Here is an 18,527-nt window from a genome sequence, read left to right as displayed (position 1 = left end):
GATGGGGGGATTATTTTAGTGAATCATGATAAAGTTTTGCCTTCAGTTCTACTTTAAGGCTCATCTGACCAGGAGATGTAATATTTTGTGAAATCTGCCCTAAGTAAAAATTTGCAGCTACTGGAACTTCTAAGGGAAAAAAAAAATTCTGCACAATAAATTTGGTTATTTATTGAGAAATCACTCTCATAAACACATCTTGAGATGTTGAAATAAATATATCTAACACAATACAAATCTGAAGCAGCGTTCTGCTTCTCTTTGACCTCAATTTATCAGCTGTAATAAAAAATTACTTCTCACATAGGCTGGGAGAAATACAAATTACCTTAAACTTGTTGTTTATATGAAGTGATCTTGAAATCTAAATGCATTTTCACAATAGCTGTAGTAATAGAGAGCTCTGTAAAACACTTTTAAGCTGAGCCTGCTTTATGAGGTTAATAACAATAAGCCTGTTTTTGAGATTGCATAGGAAAACATGTCAAACTGGAATCACTGCAATCCTCGGTCTTTAACAGAAAGCACATTATTAAGGCAATGCTGTATAAGATGTCTGAAGTCAAGTTTGGTTCCTTTTTTTGGGTATCCCGGAGTTTATGGTGCTTAAAGGGTAAGTCCCCCTTTTCATGAAAAATCAAACGATGAACTAATGTCATGTCAACTATCCCTCCAGACCCACGATGCCCCATGCTGCTGGTGTAGTACACTGTACACCGCAATACACAGCCCAAGGTTGAGTATGAATCATAATACTCGCAATGGCAAGTGCTGATTGGTCAGGACAGCCATATGACCATGCTGACCGATGAGAAGTGCATCTGAGGCTGGTAAGGTCCCGAAAGAAAAAAGCTCTTCTCATTGTGCTGACCAATGGTCACTTGCCATTGCGATGGATGCTAAATCCGGGGCAGTGTACAGTGTAGAGACCGCAACAGTGGCAGCATGGGGCATTATGACCACTATGCGCAATGGGGTCCAGAGGGGTGGCCAGGATATTTGGCATTAGTTCACCTTTTCATTTTTTGGGAAAATGGGAACCTACCCTTTAATGTCCTCTTTAAAGTTTCTAAAGCGATTGGAGCCAAATTCCTTCCACCCTACAAAGAGTTGAAAAAATCCATCGTTAGGTTTGGGGTGCTAGCACACTGAGCTGCTTGGGGGTCCTCAGCTAGTATTGTGCAAATGTTTTAGGCAGGTGTGAAGAAAGTGGAGAAAGGTGATTGTAAAGGCAGAAGGTTTTTTTTTTTTTCTTTTATCCAAATAACGTAGGGGGTTCTTTACTGTTAGGGCTACAAGACTGTGGAATTCTCTACCACAAGAAGTGGTTTCTGCGGGTAGTATGGTGGCTTTCAAAAGACTATTAGACGTACATCTAAAGGATCAGAACATTCAGGGGTATGTGAGATGATTACAGCCACACACACCTACACAGGTTGAACTGGATGGACTATTGTCTTTATTCAACCTCACCTACTATGTAACTATGTAAAAATACTTCCTATGCATTAAGATAAAAAACCTTCTGTGTGCAGCAGCCCACAAATTACTTACCTGAGCCCCATCTATATCCAGCGATGTTTCAGGAGAGACTCGGCTGCCAGGACTCTCCTCCTCATTGGCTAAAACAGTAGCAGAGTGCCATTGGCTCCCACTGCTGTCAATCAAAGTCAGTGAGCCAATGAGTTGAGAGAGGGAGCAGGGCCTAGCCACGGGTCCGTATCTGAATGGACACAGGGAGCTGTAGCTCGGCTCGGGTGTCTCCATGGCAAGATGCTCGGCTCAACAGGAAGGAGGGGCCAAGAGTGCCAAAGAGGGACCAGAGAAGAGGAGGATCGGGGCTGCTCTGTGCAAAACCACTGCACAGAGCAGGTAAGTATAACATGTTTGTTATTTTAAGCAAAAAAACTGAGACTTTAGTATCACTTTAAGGTCAGCATGCTTTCAAAAATATGTATTTAAATTGTTTATTTGAATCGCTTTACAGAATGCAAAGTGGGAGAACAGAAGAAAAATCAAAATCAAATCAATATTTGGCTTCAAACCAGCATCAGTTCTTAAGCTTGCACACTGTACAAAGTCAGGGATTGTGTAGGATTAGAGTCAGGTGTATGATTAACCAATTATACCAAGAAGGTTCTAATGATCATCAATTTAATATGTTGAATGAAACACAGTCATTAACTGAAACAGACACATGCGTGTAGGAGGCTTAAAATTGGGTGAGGAACAGCCAAACTCTACTACTAAGGTGAGGTTGAGGAAGACAGTTTCTATCAGCATTCTTAATGTACAATATTTTTTCACACCTGCCTAAAACTTTTGCACATTATTGTGTATGTATATATATATATATGTATATATATATATATATATATATATATATATATATATATGTGTGTGTGTATTATTTTTTTTAACAATACTGTAGCGTCTATTTTTAAAAGAATACCTGTGTGGATGTCTCAGCATTCGCACAGCTGTTGTGAATAATCCCTGTAATGTGTCTAAGAATTGTATTTCCTATGATTGTCAACTTCATCTATAGCCCATAACTCAGCATTTTCCTGATTGCGATGTATCAGGAAAATACCTCATTATAGCCACTTGATGGAGGAAATTCTCATAGGAAATTAAAATTTTACATACATTACAGGCACTTTTTGCAATGGCTGTGCGAATGCTGAGACATTCTGTGATACACATTACATTGCTAATGACAAAAAAAACAACTGTCATTTGCTTTCTGTGTGCCATCTTATGTAATTTGCTATGTGGCAGCTGATTTAATAGCAAGTCTGGAAATCTATAAATCCCATATACTCATTATTTATATAAATAGATGTATTAGGACCTAAATTCTTGTCTTGTTCCCCCTCCAGGATTACAGCCAAGCACAACCTATGACATCAATGTCCGGGCAGTGAGAGGAGCCAGGGAAGGAAAGGCCTCCACAGTTGTTGGTGTGACAGGTATGTTAATGTAGTAAATCAATCTCCCTTTCCTTCCAGGTATTTATAATATTCCATAGAGGACGGCTCTAGCCAAATAACTAATTACTGTTGAAAGACATCCAGAGGAAGTGTCCTACCTGTAAAAACATTTGAAAGGCAATGCACATAGTCTGTTCACCCTTGTGCTATATGCCTGCATAGCAAAAAGAAGCTGACAACACTTGTTAAAGCCAAAGCTTTGGAGAAAGTAAGAAAATGTTGACTCCCCTATAAGGTAATGTTTGCTGCCCATGTCCCGCTGGGGATATTTGCCCTCACTTCCTGTCCCAGAGACATATCAGGACATGGTAGAATCCAACATGAATAGAATTCCCATCTTAGTGAGCTGTCATAGCAACAGGTGTCCCCATTGGAGGATCTTCCCTGATCATTCCCAACTCTATCCAAAACAAAAAAGGAAAATCTGCACAACCAGTTTAGTGATCCAGGCACATACTCCAGATAGTACAGTCAGATCCTCAATTTTCCCTGTAGCAGCAGTGCAGCGTGGTCAAAAATCAAACAACCCTCGCCATCAGATTGGGCAGTAAAGGAGCAGCAACGCACTGCTGAGGTCATCTCTCTGCTCCCTCATGTCAGTATATTAACTTTAATCATGTATACCAGGGCTCTCTAAAATTTCCAAACAAGGGGCCAGTTTAGTGTCCTTCAGACTTTTGGGGGTCTGGACTGTGGCCATTGAGGGTAGAAAATGTCCTAATGTCTCAGCAGTGATGTTCATTTGCATAATGCCTGTGGTCAGTAGGAGGAGGTATAGAGCCCCGTTATTGGTATTACTGAGAGGAATAGTGCCCCGTCATTGGTATTACTGGGAGGAATAGTGCCCCGTCATTGGTATTACTGGGAGCAATAGTGACTTGTCATTGGTATTACTGGGAGGAATAGTGCCCTGTCATTGCTAACAGTGGGAAAAATAGTGCCCCATCGTTGGTATTACTGGGAGGAATAGTGCCCTGTCATTGGTATTACTGAGAGGAATAGTGTCCTGTCATTGGTATCATTGGGAGGAATAGTGCCCTGTCATTGGTATAACTGGGAGGAATAGTGCCCTGTCATTGGTATTACTAGGAGGAATAGTGTCCTGTCATTGGTATTACTGGGAGGAATAGTGCCCCGTCATTGGTATTACTAGGAGGAATAGTGTCCTGTCATTGGTATCACTGGGAGGAATAGTGCCCTGTCATTGGTAAAACTGGGAGGAATAGTGCCCTGTCATTGGTATTACTGGGAGGAATAGTGCCCTGTCATTGCTAACAGTGGGAAGAATAGTGCCCCATAGTTGGTATTACTGGGAGGAATAGTGCCCCGTCATTGGTATTACTGGGAGGAATAGTGCCCCGTCATTGGTATTACTGGGAGGAATAGTGCCCGTCATTGGTATTACTGGGAGGAATAGTGACTTGTCATTGGTATTACTGGGAGGAATAGTGCCCTGCCATTGCTAACAGTGGGAAGAATAGTGCCCCATCGTTGGTATTACTGGGAGGAATAGTGCCCTGTCATTGGTATTACTTGGAGGAAAAGTGCCCCGTCATTGGTATTACTGGGAGGAATAGTGCCCCATCATTGGTATTACTGAGAGGAATAGTGTCCTGTTATTGGTATCATTGGGAGGAATAGTGCCCTGTCATTGGTATTACTAGGAGGAATAGTGTACTGTCATTGGTATCACTGGGAGGAATAGTGCCCTGTCATTGGTATAACTGGGAGGAATAGTGCCCTGTCATTGGTATTACTCTGAGGAATAGTGCCCTGTCATTGGTATTACTGGAAGGAATAGTGCCCCGTCATTGCTAACAGTGGGAGGAATAGTGTCCCATCATTGGTGTCAGTGGGCGAAATAGTGCCCCACCATTGGTGTCCGTGGATGGAAAAGTGCCCCATCATTGATATTAGTGTTAGGAATTGTGCCGCAATGTTGGTGTTAGTGTTAGGAATATTGCCTCAAGTCAGTGGGAGGAGTAGTGCCCCAGGGGTTGGATAAAGGCTAGTAGTTTGGAGACCACTGTTGTATACCTACAACAAAAATTAATTTAATCAGCATGCTGCCTGTCCCTCTTTGTCTGGGTTCTGTTGTGCAGAAAATTACAGGAGGCTGATATCACACAACTACTGTTTACATTTGAAATGCATTTTTGAAAGAATACATATTTTGTATTACGTTACTTATGTTTTATGTTTTTGTTCTGCTTTCAAGACCAACCCCCCTTTTTTCCAAATTGTAATACAGTAGATCCTGACCTCTGTTGTCAGGCTTTCACTGCTGTCTAAGAACCCCTGGGGGCAATTTCCTGTTCTTTCTGACATCCATCAACTGCATAGGAAATAGAAAGTAATCTTCCGAGCGGGTAAAAAAGACAGCAACAAACACAAAACTCTGACAAACGTACTAACTCTTCCCCACTCTACTAAAATTGTAATTGCTGTCTGTGAGAGCACCATTGAGATTTACCAGTGCTTTCTCTTCTGACACTCATCAAATAGACAGTTAGGGGAATCTCTCCATTGAGAACACATACAGCAATCAAAATTTCACAATAGTTTTAATCCATCCAACTCTAGGCAAAAAAAGTAAAAAAATTACTGATGTTGGATGCTGAGCTTTACACAGCCTTTTTATTTTTTTTAAATCTGTTTATTGAATTTTAACGTCATAAACAGACATAAAACATAAAGATAAGTTCCTCACACCGACGGAACCCTCGTAGGGCTCCTAAAGCAGAAGACATTACAAGGAGTAAAAATATCCAAGAAAAGAGGGTTACACCAGTGGTGCATATGCAGGGGCGGACTGAGAACCCTCAGGCAAAATAAATGCTTCCAGGCCCCACCCATGTTCCACCTCTGGCCACACCCTTGCCATGCCTCCATCCACACCCACATCCCACCTCCAGCCACACCCACAATAAAACAATACAACATAGCTCTCTGATACCTAGGCCAAGTTGGCTCCTCTTACCTAATTACGGTTGCTAGCTGGCAGGCTGTGGTCTTGCTGGCTATGGCTGGCAGGCTGTGGTCTTGCTGGCTATGGGTGGCAGGCTGTGGTCTTGCTGGCTATGGCTGGCAGGCTGTGGTTTTGCTGGCTACCGCTGGCTGGCAGGCTGTGGCTTGCTGGCTGTGGGCCTGTGGCTTGCTGGCTGTGGGCCTGTGGCTGGCACTGGCAGGCTTGCTGGCTGGCAGGTTGTGGCTTGCTTGCTGGCTGGCTGGCTGGCAGGCTGTGGCTTGCTGGCTGCGGGCCTGTGGCTTGCTGGCCGTGGGCCTGTGGCTGGCACTGGCAGGCTGGCTGGCTGGCAGGCTGTGGTTTGCTGGCTGTCTAGCAGGCTGTGGCTTGCTGGCTGTGGGCCTGTGACTTGCTGGCTGTGGGCCTGTGGCTGGCACTAGCAGGCTTGCTGGCTGGCTGGCAGGCTGTGGCTTACTGGTTGAGGGCCTGTGGCTTGCTGGCTGTGGGCCTGTGGCTGGCACTGGCAGGCTTGCTGGCAGGCTGTGGCTTGCTAGCTGGCTGGCAGGTTGTGGCTTGCTGGCTGTGGGCCTGTGGCTTGCTGGCTGTGGACCTGTGGCTGGCATTGGCAGGTTAGCTGGCTGGCCGTAGACTAACAAGTAGGCCTGTCTGTGTCTGTGTGGCATGCCGCTTGCTTCTTTTGTTTACTGAAGTCCGACTGGCCTCTGCCGCCTGTGGAGGCGGCGCACGTCGATGCCCGACTGCTCAGTCTGCCCCTGGGCATAAGGCATGGTTCCTTGAGTACAGTAGCAGCATAATAACAGGTAAGTATGAACAGATCATAGACTTGAGATGACACCATGGCGGGAGGGTACCCCAATTGGAGTACATTAGAACAAGACACATCATTCTGTGGACATATCGGCAGCCGTGGAAGGCTCTGCTAACCATTTTGACCAGATCCTATCATATTTTTTGGAGCAGCCTCTGTTGGCATAAGTATCCTTGTAGAGCGGTAGGCTGTTATTGACCAGTTGCTTCAAGGAAAATAGGAGAGGGGGAGGTCTTTTCCAGTGTAGAGCAATAACTTTCTGTGCATAAAATAGAAGCAGACTAACCAAAGTTCACACAGCCACTGTGGGTAATACCTTTTCAACCACACCCAAAATACAAATGAACATTGTAGGTTTCAAAGGAATGGGGATAACTAAATTTGTTATAGGCAACACTTCTTCTCAGAATTTATTTATCATACAGGAACCCCTTCACACCTCCAGCACTCAGGGGAGCAAGATGAATTTATTTAATGCAATCTATAGGGAGTGAAATAGGCACAATGAACCAGTTTGATTTGAATGAAATGGTCTCTTAAAGAGACTAGAGATCTAAAGGGAAAATCCCATATATCATCTCAAATGTCATTGTCAAGTTTCAGTACATCTTGTAACCATCTAGCCCTAAGGGTTAGGATTTCTAGGGTGCAGATCCATCAACAGGGCTATGGAAGGGCCATTCGTTGTAATTAACAAAGAATGCAACGTGCAAACACAGGGGTCCTGTTAGCCAGCTGGGAAGATTTTGAAGGTGAGGCTATGTGCTACTAGGCAGACCACCCAGAGAAGGCCTTCACAGTTTGGGTAGGTAAAGCTCATCAGCAAAATGCTGAGCACCCTCTTATCCTTTCTGTTGGTGTACACAACTAAAAAATCATAGAATAACACACTTCATATTTCTCCTAATGCTGTAAGTGCATCGTGGTCCAAGTCATATTATGCCCAGCGCCATCGTCTACATGTAGTAGTGACCTAAGAGTTCCACTTTATTTCTTTAACAACGTTAGCTCCAGAAGGTTTTACCCCCTTAATGACCAGACCATTTTTTGCAATTCGGCACTGCGTTACTTTAACGAAAAATTGCGCGGTCGTGCAATGCTGTACCCAAATACAATTGACGCCCTTTCTTTCCCCGCAAATAGAGCTTTCTTTTGGTGGTATCTGATCACCTCTGCGGTTTTTAGATTTAGCGCTATAAACAAAAAAATAGTTGCAATTTTGAAAAAAAAACACAATATTTTTTACTTTCTTCTATAAAGCATTCCTAATAAAAAAATGTAAAAAAAATCTAATTTTTGTAATCATTTTAGGCCAATTTGTATTCTACATATTTATGGTAAAAAAAAAAATCCCAAAAAGCATATTTTAATTGGTTTGCACAAAAGGTATAGCGTTTACCAACTACGGGATAGATTTGTGGACTTTTTTTTTTATTGGTAATGGCGGCGATCTGCAATTTTTAGCGGGACTGCGACATTGCAGCGGACAGATCAGGCCCCTAACTGACATTTTTGACACTTTGTGGAGACTAGTGACATTAATACAGTAATCAGCACTAAATAATAAGCACTGTTACTGTATAAATGACACTGGCAGAGAAGGGGTTAACATTGGGGGGGATCAAAGGGGTTAATGTATGCCTAACTGTGCTTACTAACTGTGTGGGGGATGGTTCTGTGACAGGCACAGTGAGATCGGGGTTTCAGCTAAGCTGAAACTCCTGATCTCTCCCTGCCTGTGTGACAGAAGACCCGTCTGTTTTGTTTACATCTTCTGTCAGTTTCTCTGACGATCGTTGGAGGCCGGTGGGGATCACCACTGCTTCTCCCGCGGGCTGCCTCCTGCTGTGTCTAATCGCACTAGGAGCGCGGCTCCGGCGGTGCGTGCCGCCGAGACCGCATGCACATAGTCACGTAGATATACGTGATTATGCACAGCCAAGCCGTCGTGCCACAGTATATCTGCGTGGGGCAGTCGGCAATTGGTTAATATGGGAGTTTTGATATTTTATATTTTTATTTTGCTTTTATAAAAACTGAAGCAAAACTACAGCTATAGGTTAGAATGCCAGCCAACACCTATTTGAGGTCAAGATTAGAACCGGTGCTAACAGTGCTGTTGTAAAAAGTTAAATCTGAATGGCTGGTACAGGAATCCGCTTCCACCTTCCAAGTCAGGCGCACTGACTCACCCGCTCAGTGGATACACTGGCTGGATATTTATTTTATGACCTATCATACACTCTGAGCAAATTTCATCAATGAATATTACATGAGGATGTCACACAATGTTAATACAGCTCTTATATCCCGTCATGTAAAGATTACAGCACAGCTGTTCCATTGACATACACTTCTCTATCTCCTTGCGTGTAAATTTAGATTGAAGCTGTTGAGAGCGATAGTTTTCAGCTTGTGTGCGATTCTTCATTAAACAATACTATTTACTCAGCCAGCGCCTTATGAAAATGCCATATTTACAATATCTCTCCCCAAGCTCACAAGAACTCATGGGCACCGTAGCGTATATATCAGGAGCAACCTCTGCCTTGTACATCAGTCAGATAAGCATCACCAATGCCGCAGTCTTGTACAATTTCATTATTTGTGTTTTCCCATCTCAGGCTTTGGCTCCTCTCCATAAATCTTTGAATTATGCATCTTTTAACTCCCTAGGTGAAGAAATTGTGTTGGCTTCCAGTAAAGGCTGACTTTGCCCAAGCCACTAAATAATCCTAATAAGTTTTTTATATACTGTAGTCAGCCGTGTAAATATACTTGTGCTAATTAAATTAATTAAGAAAACTGGTGCATAATAAAACAAGTGATTTAATGCGGGAAGAAAGATGCATGAGGGTGCTTGCAATCATTACATGCTGGTTTATGATAAAGGATGAAAAGTACATCCAATGAACACAAATAGAAAAGAGCAAAATAAACTGTGCATAATATAAAAAGCATACATTCTATTTTGAATTGCTAAAAGACCCAAGCTGTCATCTGGCAAATCTGGCATTTGTTATAAGGCCTAGTGTGCTTGAAATTAAAGGTCATTTAACCACTTCAGCCCCGGAAGGTTTTACCCACTTCCTGACGAGGCCCTATTTTGCGTTTTGGCACTGCGTTACTTTGCGACGCTGTACCCAAACAAAATTTTTTTCCCACAAATAGAGCTTTCTTTTGGTGGTATTTGATCACCTGTGCGATTTTTATTTTTTGCGCTATAAACAAAAAAAGAGCGACAATTGTGAAAAAAAAAAAAAAAAACAATATTTTTCACATTCTGCTATATGACAAAAAATGTAAAAATCAAATTTTTTTTTAACATTCTAGGCCAATCTGTTTTCTGCTACATATTTTTGGTTAAAAAAATTGCAATAAGCATATGTTGACTGGTTTGTGCAAAAGTTATCGTGTCTACCAACTACGGGAAAGATTTATGTCATTTTTATTGTTTTATTTTTTTTTTTACTAGTAATGGCGGCGATCTGCGATTTTTTGCGGGACTGGGACATTGTGGCGGACAGATCGGACCCCTAACTGACATTTTGACACTTTTGGGGGTACCAGTGACATTACTACAGTAATCAGTGCTAAAAATATGCAATGTTACTGTAATAATGACACTGGCAGGGAAGGGGTTAACTTTATTGATGATCAAGGGGTTAATGTATGCCTGGTGCTTACTGACATGTGTGGGGGGAGGGGACTGTGTGACACAGGGACACATCGCAGGTTTAGCTAAGCTATGCTAAATCCTGTAATCTGTCCCTGCCTGTCACATAGGAGATCCACCCACTTTGTTTACACAAGCGGGCGGATCTCCTCACTCGATCCCCGACAATCGGGAAGAGCGGCGGTGATCACCGCCTCTCCTCCCCTGGCCCGACTCCCGCTGTGTCTGGGGGGGGGGGGTCTGTGACAGGCACAGACAGATCGCAAATTTCAGCTTAGCTGAAACTGATGATCTGTCCCTGCCTGTCTCACAGAAGATCTGCCTGCTTTGTTTACATAAGCAGGCAGGTCTTCTCTCTGTTTCTCGGACGATCGGGGGAGGAAGGCTGCAATCGCCACCTCTCCTCCCGCGGCCCCCCTCCCGCTGTGTCTAAATCACATGCACTCCAGTCAGGTAGTATTACGTGACTGAACACAGGGGAGCCGCACTGCCGAAATAATATTACTGTGGGTGGTCGGCAAGCAGTTAAACCAGAGGTCTCCAAACAACAGACCATGAGCCAAATCCGGCCTGCTACTAAATTTCTTCCGGCCTTCTGATGTAGGAGGGGACTGTGATGGGGACCCTGATGTAAGGAGGGGCTACATTAGGGACTCTCATGTAAGGAATGGTTCTGATGTAAAGGGGGACTCCTCTGATGTAAGGGGGCTCAGATGGGGACACTGCTGTAAGGCAGGACTTACCAGGAACTCTCATGCAAGGGGGGACACTGATTGGGACTTATTTTGATTTTCTTTGCTTTGTTTTACTGACACTTTTTTTTTTTCTGTTCTAAATCAAGGTAAAAAGTATTTATTAATTTTAATTTGTTTCCTTTGTTTAAAAAAACTGATTTTATTTGGCTCTTGAACATTAAAATAAAATATACAATGTGGCCCTCATACGGAAAAGTTTGGAGACCCCTAATCTAAACATTTTTGTACATGAACACTAACCTCAATATATTTAGTACTTCTGTGTCAAGTGCAGATGAGTGCATATGGTACCCACAATTTAATGTGTCCACACTAAGATACAGGACCATTCTCCAGACCTGCATCAGCCTCCTCTATCTCGGTTCTTTTTCATGAACCTGCTCCCTCCTACATGACATTATACCCAAATGTTGGACTAGGTCACATTGCCAACTTATGATTGATTTATCCCAATTCAGAATGTTTAAAAAAAGAACTTCAGCCAAAAACAATAAGAATAAAAATTATTAGCCTGTGCAAAAAAAAAAAAAAGATTTAGATATTTCCCCCATAGTACTTTCTTCTGCCACTAGATGTCCTCAGTCTGATGTCAAAGTTCTCCTGGACCCACCCGACTGATACCAGGTTAAAATCAGATACTTATACTCTTTACGTTAGAAAAAGCATTTATTGAGGAATTAATGATTACAGCGCTGAATTAATTTATGTTTAGCACTACCCCCGCAGGGACTGCTGGATATTGACTCTGCGAGCTCCCATGGTTACCAGCACACGGTTATGATTAGATAAAGTTCCTAGATCCCTCTTTGCTTCTGTTGGCTCTTGAAAAAAATAGGGGTGTTGGTTTTTTGTTGTTTATTGGTAATTGGGATAGGAGAAGGGAATAGTGGGATACTCCAATTGAACTATTCACATAGATGAGGACTTCTACCTTCAGAACTTCTTTAGTACTTAGGAACAGCCAGGCTGTTATTCCAGATAAAAAGACAAGGCGCCTCTAAGTGCAGTAGGCTCTGAGTATTTATTAGGTTAAAAGTATAAAAGCACTCACATTTGGTTAATGTGACATGGGCATAGCAAAGATCTGTCTGGAGTCTTCCTGGACTCTTCCTGGAGTCTTCCTGTGCTCGTCAGACCTCCCAGGGAGGTCTGACGAAGGAGCTGAGCTCCGAAACATGTAACCGCCCACCACCCGCTCTATTGGACACCAGCTGCTGCGTCCACACCCTGCCTTCAGGAAATCTCATGCCGACCAGGCTGAGACACAGATGAAAGGACGCATCTACAGGAAGCAGATCAACGGATGTCCTCATTGCAACCACTCAGCACAGCGGATAGGAAGACTCCAGACAGATCTTTGCTATGCCCATGTCACATTAACCAAATGTGAGTGCTTTTATACTTTTAAGCTAATAAATACTCAGAGCCTACTGCACTTAGAGGCGCCTTGTCTTTTTATCTTTATCACTTTCAGAGCAGCTTCTCCTCTCCAGTGCTGCCGAATTGCAGTGTCTCACCTAAAGCCTGCTGTATTCCACGGAAGCGCCCATACAACAAACCCTTTTTAGGCTGTTATTCCACACTGCCACAGGTGTAGAAAGGGTTAAGTCTCTTGCTCTCTTTACTATCTGACAACTTGGTGAACGATATCTTATCTTCAGGACACTCTCACTAGCATCCCCTTTCAGCTGACACCCATCCACTGACTATCCTAGGAGCAGGTGTGGTCCCCCTCAGGTCAGGCCCCTTGACACAAGACTCTGTACTCACTGTACTGCAGAGACAGATCCTCCAGTGCCTCCCCTCTCAGTCAGGTTCCCTGGACCTCTGGGTTCAGCTCCTTACTGCTATTTTCCAGGCCCTCAAGATGACTCCCTGAGGCCGCATAGCACCTCTACAGAGGAGGAGGAGGCAGCCGCCCCCTCCCTCCCGGACTCCTCTCCCCAGCGAAAGACCTCAAGCACATGTGCCCCTGACTTTTATACAGTTTACCAAAATGCACCAAGGCAACTTTCCCTCTGCCAATCATCAGGACTGTATCAAAAGCCTATGAACCCATTCGTCAGGTTTCCTCCCACTGTCCATCATGCCTCCCTATTGGACAAGTGTGAAACACTCTCTAGAATGAATGAATTACATGCTGAGCACAATGAGCAGACCTCACTAACCAATCCTGTTCTCTGGTAGGCAGAGAACGATATAGATTTACCTGCAGCCCCTCTGGTAAGCAGACTGAGCTCAAACTATACTTTCTCACTAGCACCCACCTAGGAGGATACTACATATGTATTTTATATCATAAGAAAGAAAAAGCTATGAAAGGGAGTTAAAGGGACTATAAGGAGAATGAATGGAATACTTCACAAGCACATAATAATTTGAATCACTTTCATAAAAACCAGGCAAAGGCCTTTTATAGTAACTTTATGAATTTTAATTGGGATTTTATAGCCATCACAGCCCTGAATCCTCCGACTAATATATACATTGCCTGTTCTGTCTACATTTAATTATTCCATTTATTGCATACTAAATTATTTTTTTGCAACCCTATCACAAAAATGAAACTTTTCATTAAAGATCAACCTATAAAGAAGAGAGTCAATAGTTATCTCTCCCTGTGCCTGCACCGATAAACAGATTTGATGAAGAGGAATTGTCCATTGACCTTTCTTCAGAAACCAACACAGCATCGACTTCCCGTGTCCCCTGCTGCACAATGTGGTTACTCCCATTGATCCCTATGTCACTACGCAATACAATAATAGAAGAACCACTGAGTACAATTTGTGGATATGGAAGGGTGAATCAATCCACTTTTGTGGAGAAAAAACACTCTCCTGTGGGTGGTCAATGCACTTTTCAGGGATTTTAACAAACTTTGCTGCAGATTACTACCCGTTTCTGCTCTGGAAAAAAAAGCTGTTTGTCCCACTGGGGGGGGGGGGGGGGGGGGGATTTACTAAAACTGGAGAGTACAAAATCTGGTGCAGCTTTGCATAGAAACCAATCAGCTTTCAAGTTTTATTGTCAAAGCTTAACTGAACAAGCTGGAGTTAGGAGCTGATTGGCTATAATGCGCAGCTGCACCAGATTTTGAGTGCTCCAGGTTTAGTAAATCTCCCACACTGTGTCTTTTGGATGCTGTCTCTGAATGGGAGTGGCTAATTTGTTTTAATCAGCTGGTGCACTTTCTATGTTCTGGTGAGAAACGTAGTGTCTGCATCTATTTAGAAGTGGTTAACCGGGAGGGTCTCACTAAAAGGAAATTTCTGCTGCAAAGGATGCCTAAAACTTGATTTTAGACTATCTTTGTGAAAAGTTCTTACCCCAGGCAGGTGAAAATTACAGTTCTGGGGGCGTTCTGTGCACAGCTGTGTACAGAACACCTCCAGGTTGCCATATTGCATTGCCAATTTTAGAGAAAATGACAACACTGCTTGAAAAGAAAAGGTAATTTTATTAACATTCAGTTACAACATGGCTTGTATAGCTATTGCTTATACTATATATATATATATTTTTTTCATTTGCTACTTTATTTCAACGAAAGTGGAGTTACCCTTCAATATGCAAACTAACAGATCTTCTATGTAGACACCCAGTTTTATTTGTGAAAGATTTTCATTTTTATAAAATTACATCATGTGCCTTATAGATGTAAATATGGTATTTGTAGACATTTTTCAAAAACTGGAAGTCGGGAACAGTTGATGCAGTTTTTTAATGTTAGAGCTATTTTTTTATGTCTTTAATAATTTAGGTAGAAATACAAGTAGTAGTAAATGAAAAATATCATGTAAGCTACGACAAGCATCACAATACAAAATAATGTAGTCTTACAAAATTTTCATCAAAGTCCTCATTTAACAGGGCAAATAGTGCCATCTGTCCATTTATAATTAGCTTTTCAAGGGGTCTCAACAGGGTATTTAAGTGAACCAGCACTTTATAATAAATGAAATGGGGTCATGTATTCATATTTCTGAGGCTCTGTAATGTGCCTGGACAGTGATAAAACTTTATTGAGTGGAATAAAAATATGAACTTGGTCAACAGTAATAAATGCTCTAAAATTGAAATGGGTGATATGGTTACATAAAAAATATTGCAATAGTTTGTATAATCACCTTTTTTTTTAGTTTTGAATAGAAAAGTGAGGAGTTAGATTGTCTGTAAGATTTTTTTTTCTGTCTATGTCCCCACTTGGGGATTAAATCTCTCTATTGGTCCTTGTGATCATCACCCTCTCTATCGGTCCAGTAAATGCCTACCACTACCAACAGTGATTATATATATATATATATATATATATATATATATATATATATATATATATATATATTTATATATATTTTTTTATTTTATTTTTTTATATATATATATACAGTGGGTACGGAAAGTATTCAGACCCCCTTAAATTTTTCACTCTTTGTTATATTGCAGCCATTTGCTAAAATCATTTAGGTTCATTCTTCTTCCTCATGAATGTACACATAGCACCCCGTACTGACAGAAAAACACAGAATTGTTGACATTGTTGCAGATTTATTAAAAAAGAAAAACTGAAATATCACATGGTCCTAAGTATTCAGACCCTTTGCTCAGTATTTAGTAGAAGCCCCCTTTTGATCTAATACAGCGAGGAGTCTTTTTGGGAAAGATGCAACAAGTCTTTCACACCTGGATTTGGGGATCCTCTGCCATTCCTCCTTGCAGATCCTCTCCAGTTCTGTCAGGTTGGATGGTAAACGTTGGTGGACAGACATTTTTAGGTCTCTCCAGAGATGCTCAATTGGGTTTAAGTCAGGGCTCTGGCTGGGCCATTCAAGAACAGTCACGGAGTTGTTGTGAAGCCACTCCTTCGTTATTTTAGCTGTGTGCTTAGGGTCATTGTCTTGTTGGAAGGTAAACCTTCGGCCCAGTCTGAGGTTCAGAGCACTCTGGAGAAGGTTTTTGTCCAGGATATCCCTGTACTTGGCCGCATTCATCTTTCCCTCGATTGCAACCAGTCGTCCTGTCCCTGCAGCTTAAAAACACCCCCACAGCACGATGCTGCCACCACCATGCTTCGCTGTTGGGACTGTATTGGACAGGTGATGAGCAGTGCCTGGTTTTCTCCACACAAACCGCTTAGAATTAAGGCCAAAAAGTTCTATTTCGGTCTCATCAGACCAGAGAATCTTATTTCTCACCATCTTGGAGTCCTTCAGGTGTTTTTTAGCAAACTCCATGCGGGCTTTCATGTGTCTTACACTGAGGAGAGGCTTCCGTCGGGCCACTCTGCCATAAAGCCCCGACTGGTGGAGGGCTGCAGTGATGGTTGACTTTCTACAACTTTCTCCCATCTCCTGACTGCATCTCTGGAGCTCAGCCACAGTGATCTTTGGGTTCTTCTTTACCTCTCTCACCAAGGCTCTTCTCCCCCGATAGCTCAGTTTGGCCGGACGGCCAGCTCTAGGAAGGGTTCTGGTCATCCCAAACGTCTTCCATTTGAGGATTATGGAGGCCACTGTGCTCTTAGGAACCTTAAGTGCAGCAGAAATCTTTTTGTAACCTTGGCCAGATCTGTGCCTTGCCACAATTCTGTCTCTGAGCTCTTCAGGCAGTTCCTTTGACCTCATGATTCTCATTTGCTCTGACATGCATTGTGATCTGGAAGGTCTTATATAGACAGGTGTGTGGCTTTCCTAATCAAGTCCAATCAGTATAATCAAACACAGCTGGACTCAAATGAAGGTGTAGAACCATCTCAAGGATGATCAGAAGAAATGGAAAGCACCTGAGTTAAATATATGAGTGTCACAGCAAAGGGTCTGAATACTTAGGACCATGTGATATTTCAGTTTTTCTTTTTTAATAAATCTGCAATAATGTCAACAATTCTGTGTTTTTCTGTCAGTATGGGGTGCTATGTGTACATTCATGAGGAAGAAGAATGAACCTAAATGATTTTAGCAAATGGCTGCAATATAACAAAGAGTGAAAAATTTAAGGGGGTCTGAATACTTTCCGTACCCACTGTATATATAAAAAAAAATTGTATTAACACCAAAGCAGCTGAAACTGATTAACAACCATCTCTAAACTGACCAGATCAATATCCCAGGAGTTGAATTAACTTAATGCTATACTCTGATTAAAAAGTGTTTCTTACATTTGCGTCCTTTCAGTTCTGTTCCGTTTTTTGCAACGGAACAGAACCCTATTTTTCTTTCGTTATAAAAATGGAACGGATGCAAAATCGGATGTCAGCGGTGTCATCCGCTGACATCCGCAATCCCCATAGACATACATTATGTCCGTATATCATCCGCAAGCGGATGGGATGATATGCGGACATACGGAGTGGATGACACAAGTGTCATTCGTGTCCGTGAAAAAAAAAAGTGCCACAGCGGAAGAAGACATCGGAGCGGCCGTGTGAAAGAGCCCTTAAACTACGTAAGGAGTTATTTACTGTTAGTGCGATAAGGATGTGGAATTCTCTTCCACAAGCAGTGGTATCAGCAAGGAGCATCGATAGCTTCAAAAAACTATTAGATGGGCACCTTAAAGACCACAACATACAGGGTATACAGTGTATGGTTAGCAGCAAACACACACACACATTATAGGTTGAACTGTATGGACTAATATATTTTTTCAATCTCACTAACTATGTAACTATGGAGTGCAACTGCACTTTGCAAAGTGCACAGTCTATTTGACAGTCTATTTGCCTTTAGTAAATCAACCCCAAAGATTCTGATGGTGACCCCTCAGGGGATGGTGTGGTCCTCTGTGCATTATGTGATAACCATGCACAACTCCCTGCAAAGTATTCTGATTATGTTGTTTGAAGTTTCTCTGTTATGTGCTTTTACTGAATTGTTCTTTATTCTGTGCACAAAAAAAAAATACTGAAAATTATTTTTTTTTAAAATAGCATTAACAGGTTAAAGCTTATATGAGATTTTAGTAATTGGATTTACATCTTCTTTATGCAAACAGCTAATCCTGTCCTGGAAGCATTGCCATTGTTCTAAAATCAGAATGTCCGCTCAATGCACCATAATTAGAGCTTTATATAATTTTCCCATGATCCCGAACAGCCAGATCATTCAACTGTGAGCAAGCACAGAAAATATTCCCCACGGCCATTGCCCGTGGCTGCTTTTTCATTTGTGATTTGTGAATATTACAATAGCTTTTTTTTTTTTTTTTATCACGGCAAATTTCATTTTATCTTTCGTTATGTATTAAAGAAATGACTACTATCTCAGACAAACCATCACAGGCAAAATTCCTAACAGGTTTGTGCAAATCA

General features: G+C 42.1%; 1 protein-coding gene across 1 annotated transcript in view; it reads left to right on the top strand.

The window, feature by feature from the left end:
* The window catches only part of LOC309561604 (tenascin-N-like), a 113,234-nt gene that overhangs the window by 59,187 nt on the left and 35,520 nt on the right, over positions 1 to 18,527 (top strand). The window contains exon 7 of the mRNA XM_082265605.1: positions 2,883 to 2,972. Coding sequence (XP_082121731.1) covers positions 2,883 to 2,972 — 90 coding nt within the window. The remainder of the gene's footprint in view (positions 1 to 2,882; positions 2,973 to 18,527) is intronic.

This window comes from Pelophylax lessonae (assembly GCF_965119305.1).
Source record: "Pelophylax lessonae genome assembly, chromosome: 8".
NCBI lineage: Eukaryota > Metazoa > Chordata > Amphibia > Anura > Ranidae > Pelophylax > Pelophylax lessonae.
The sequence above is the reverse complement of the archived record's forward strand: the minus strand, read 5'-3'. Positions and strand labels throughout refer to the sequence as shown.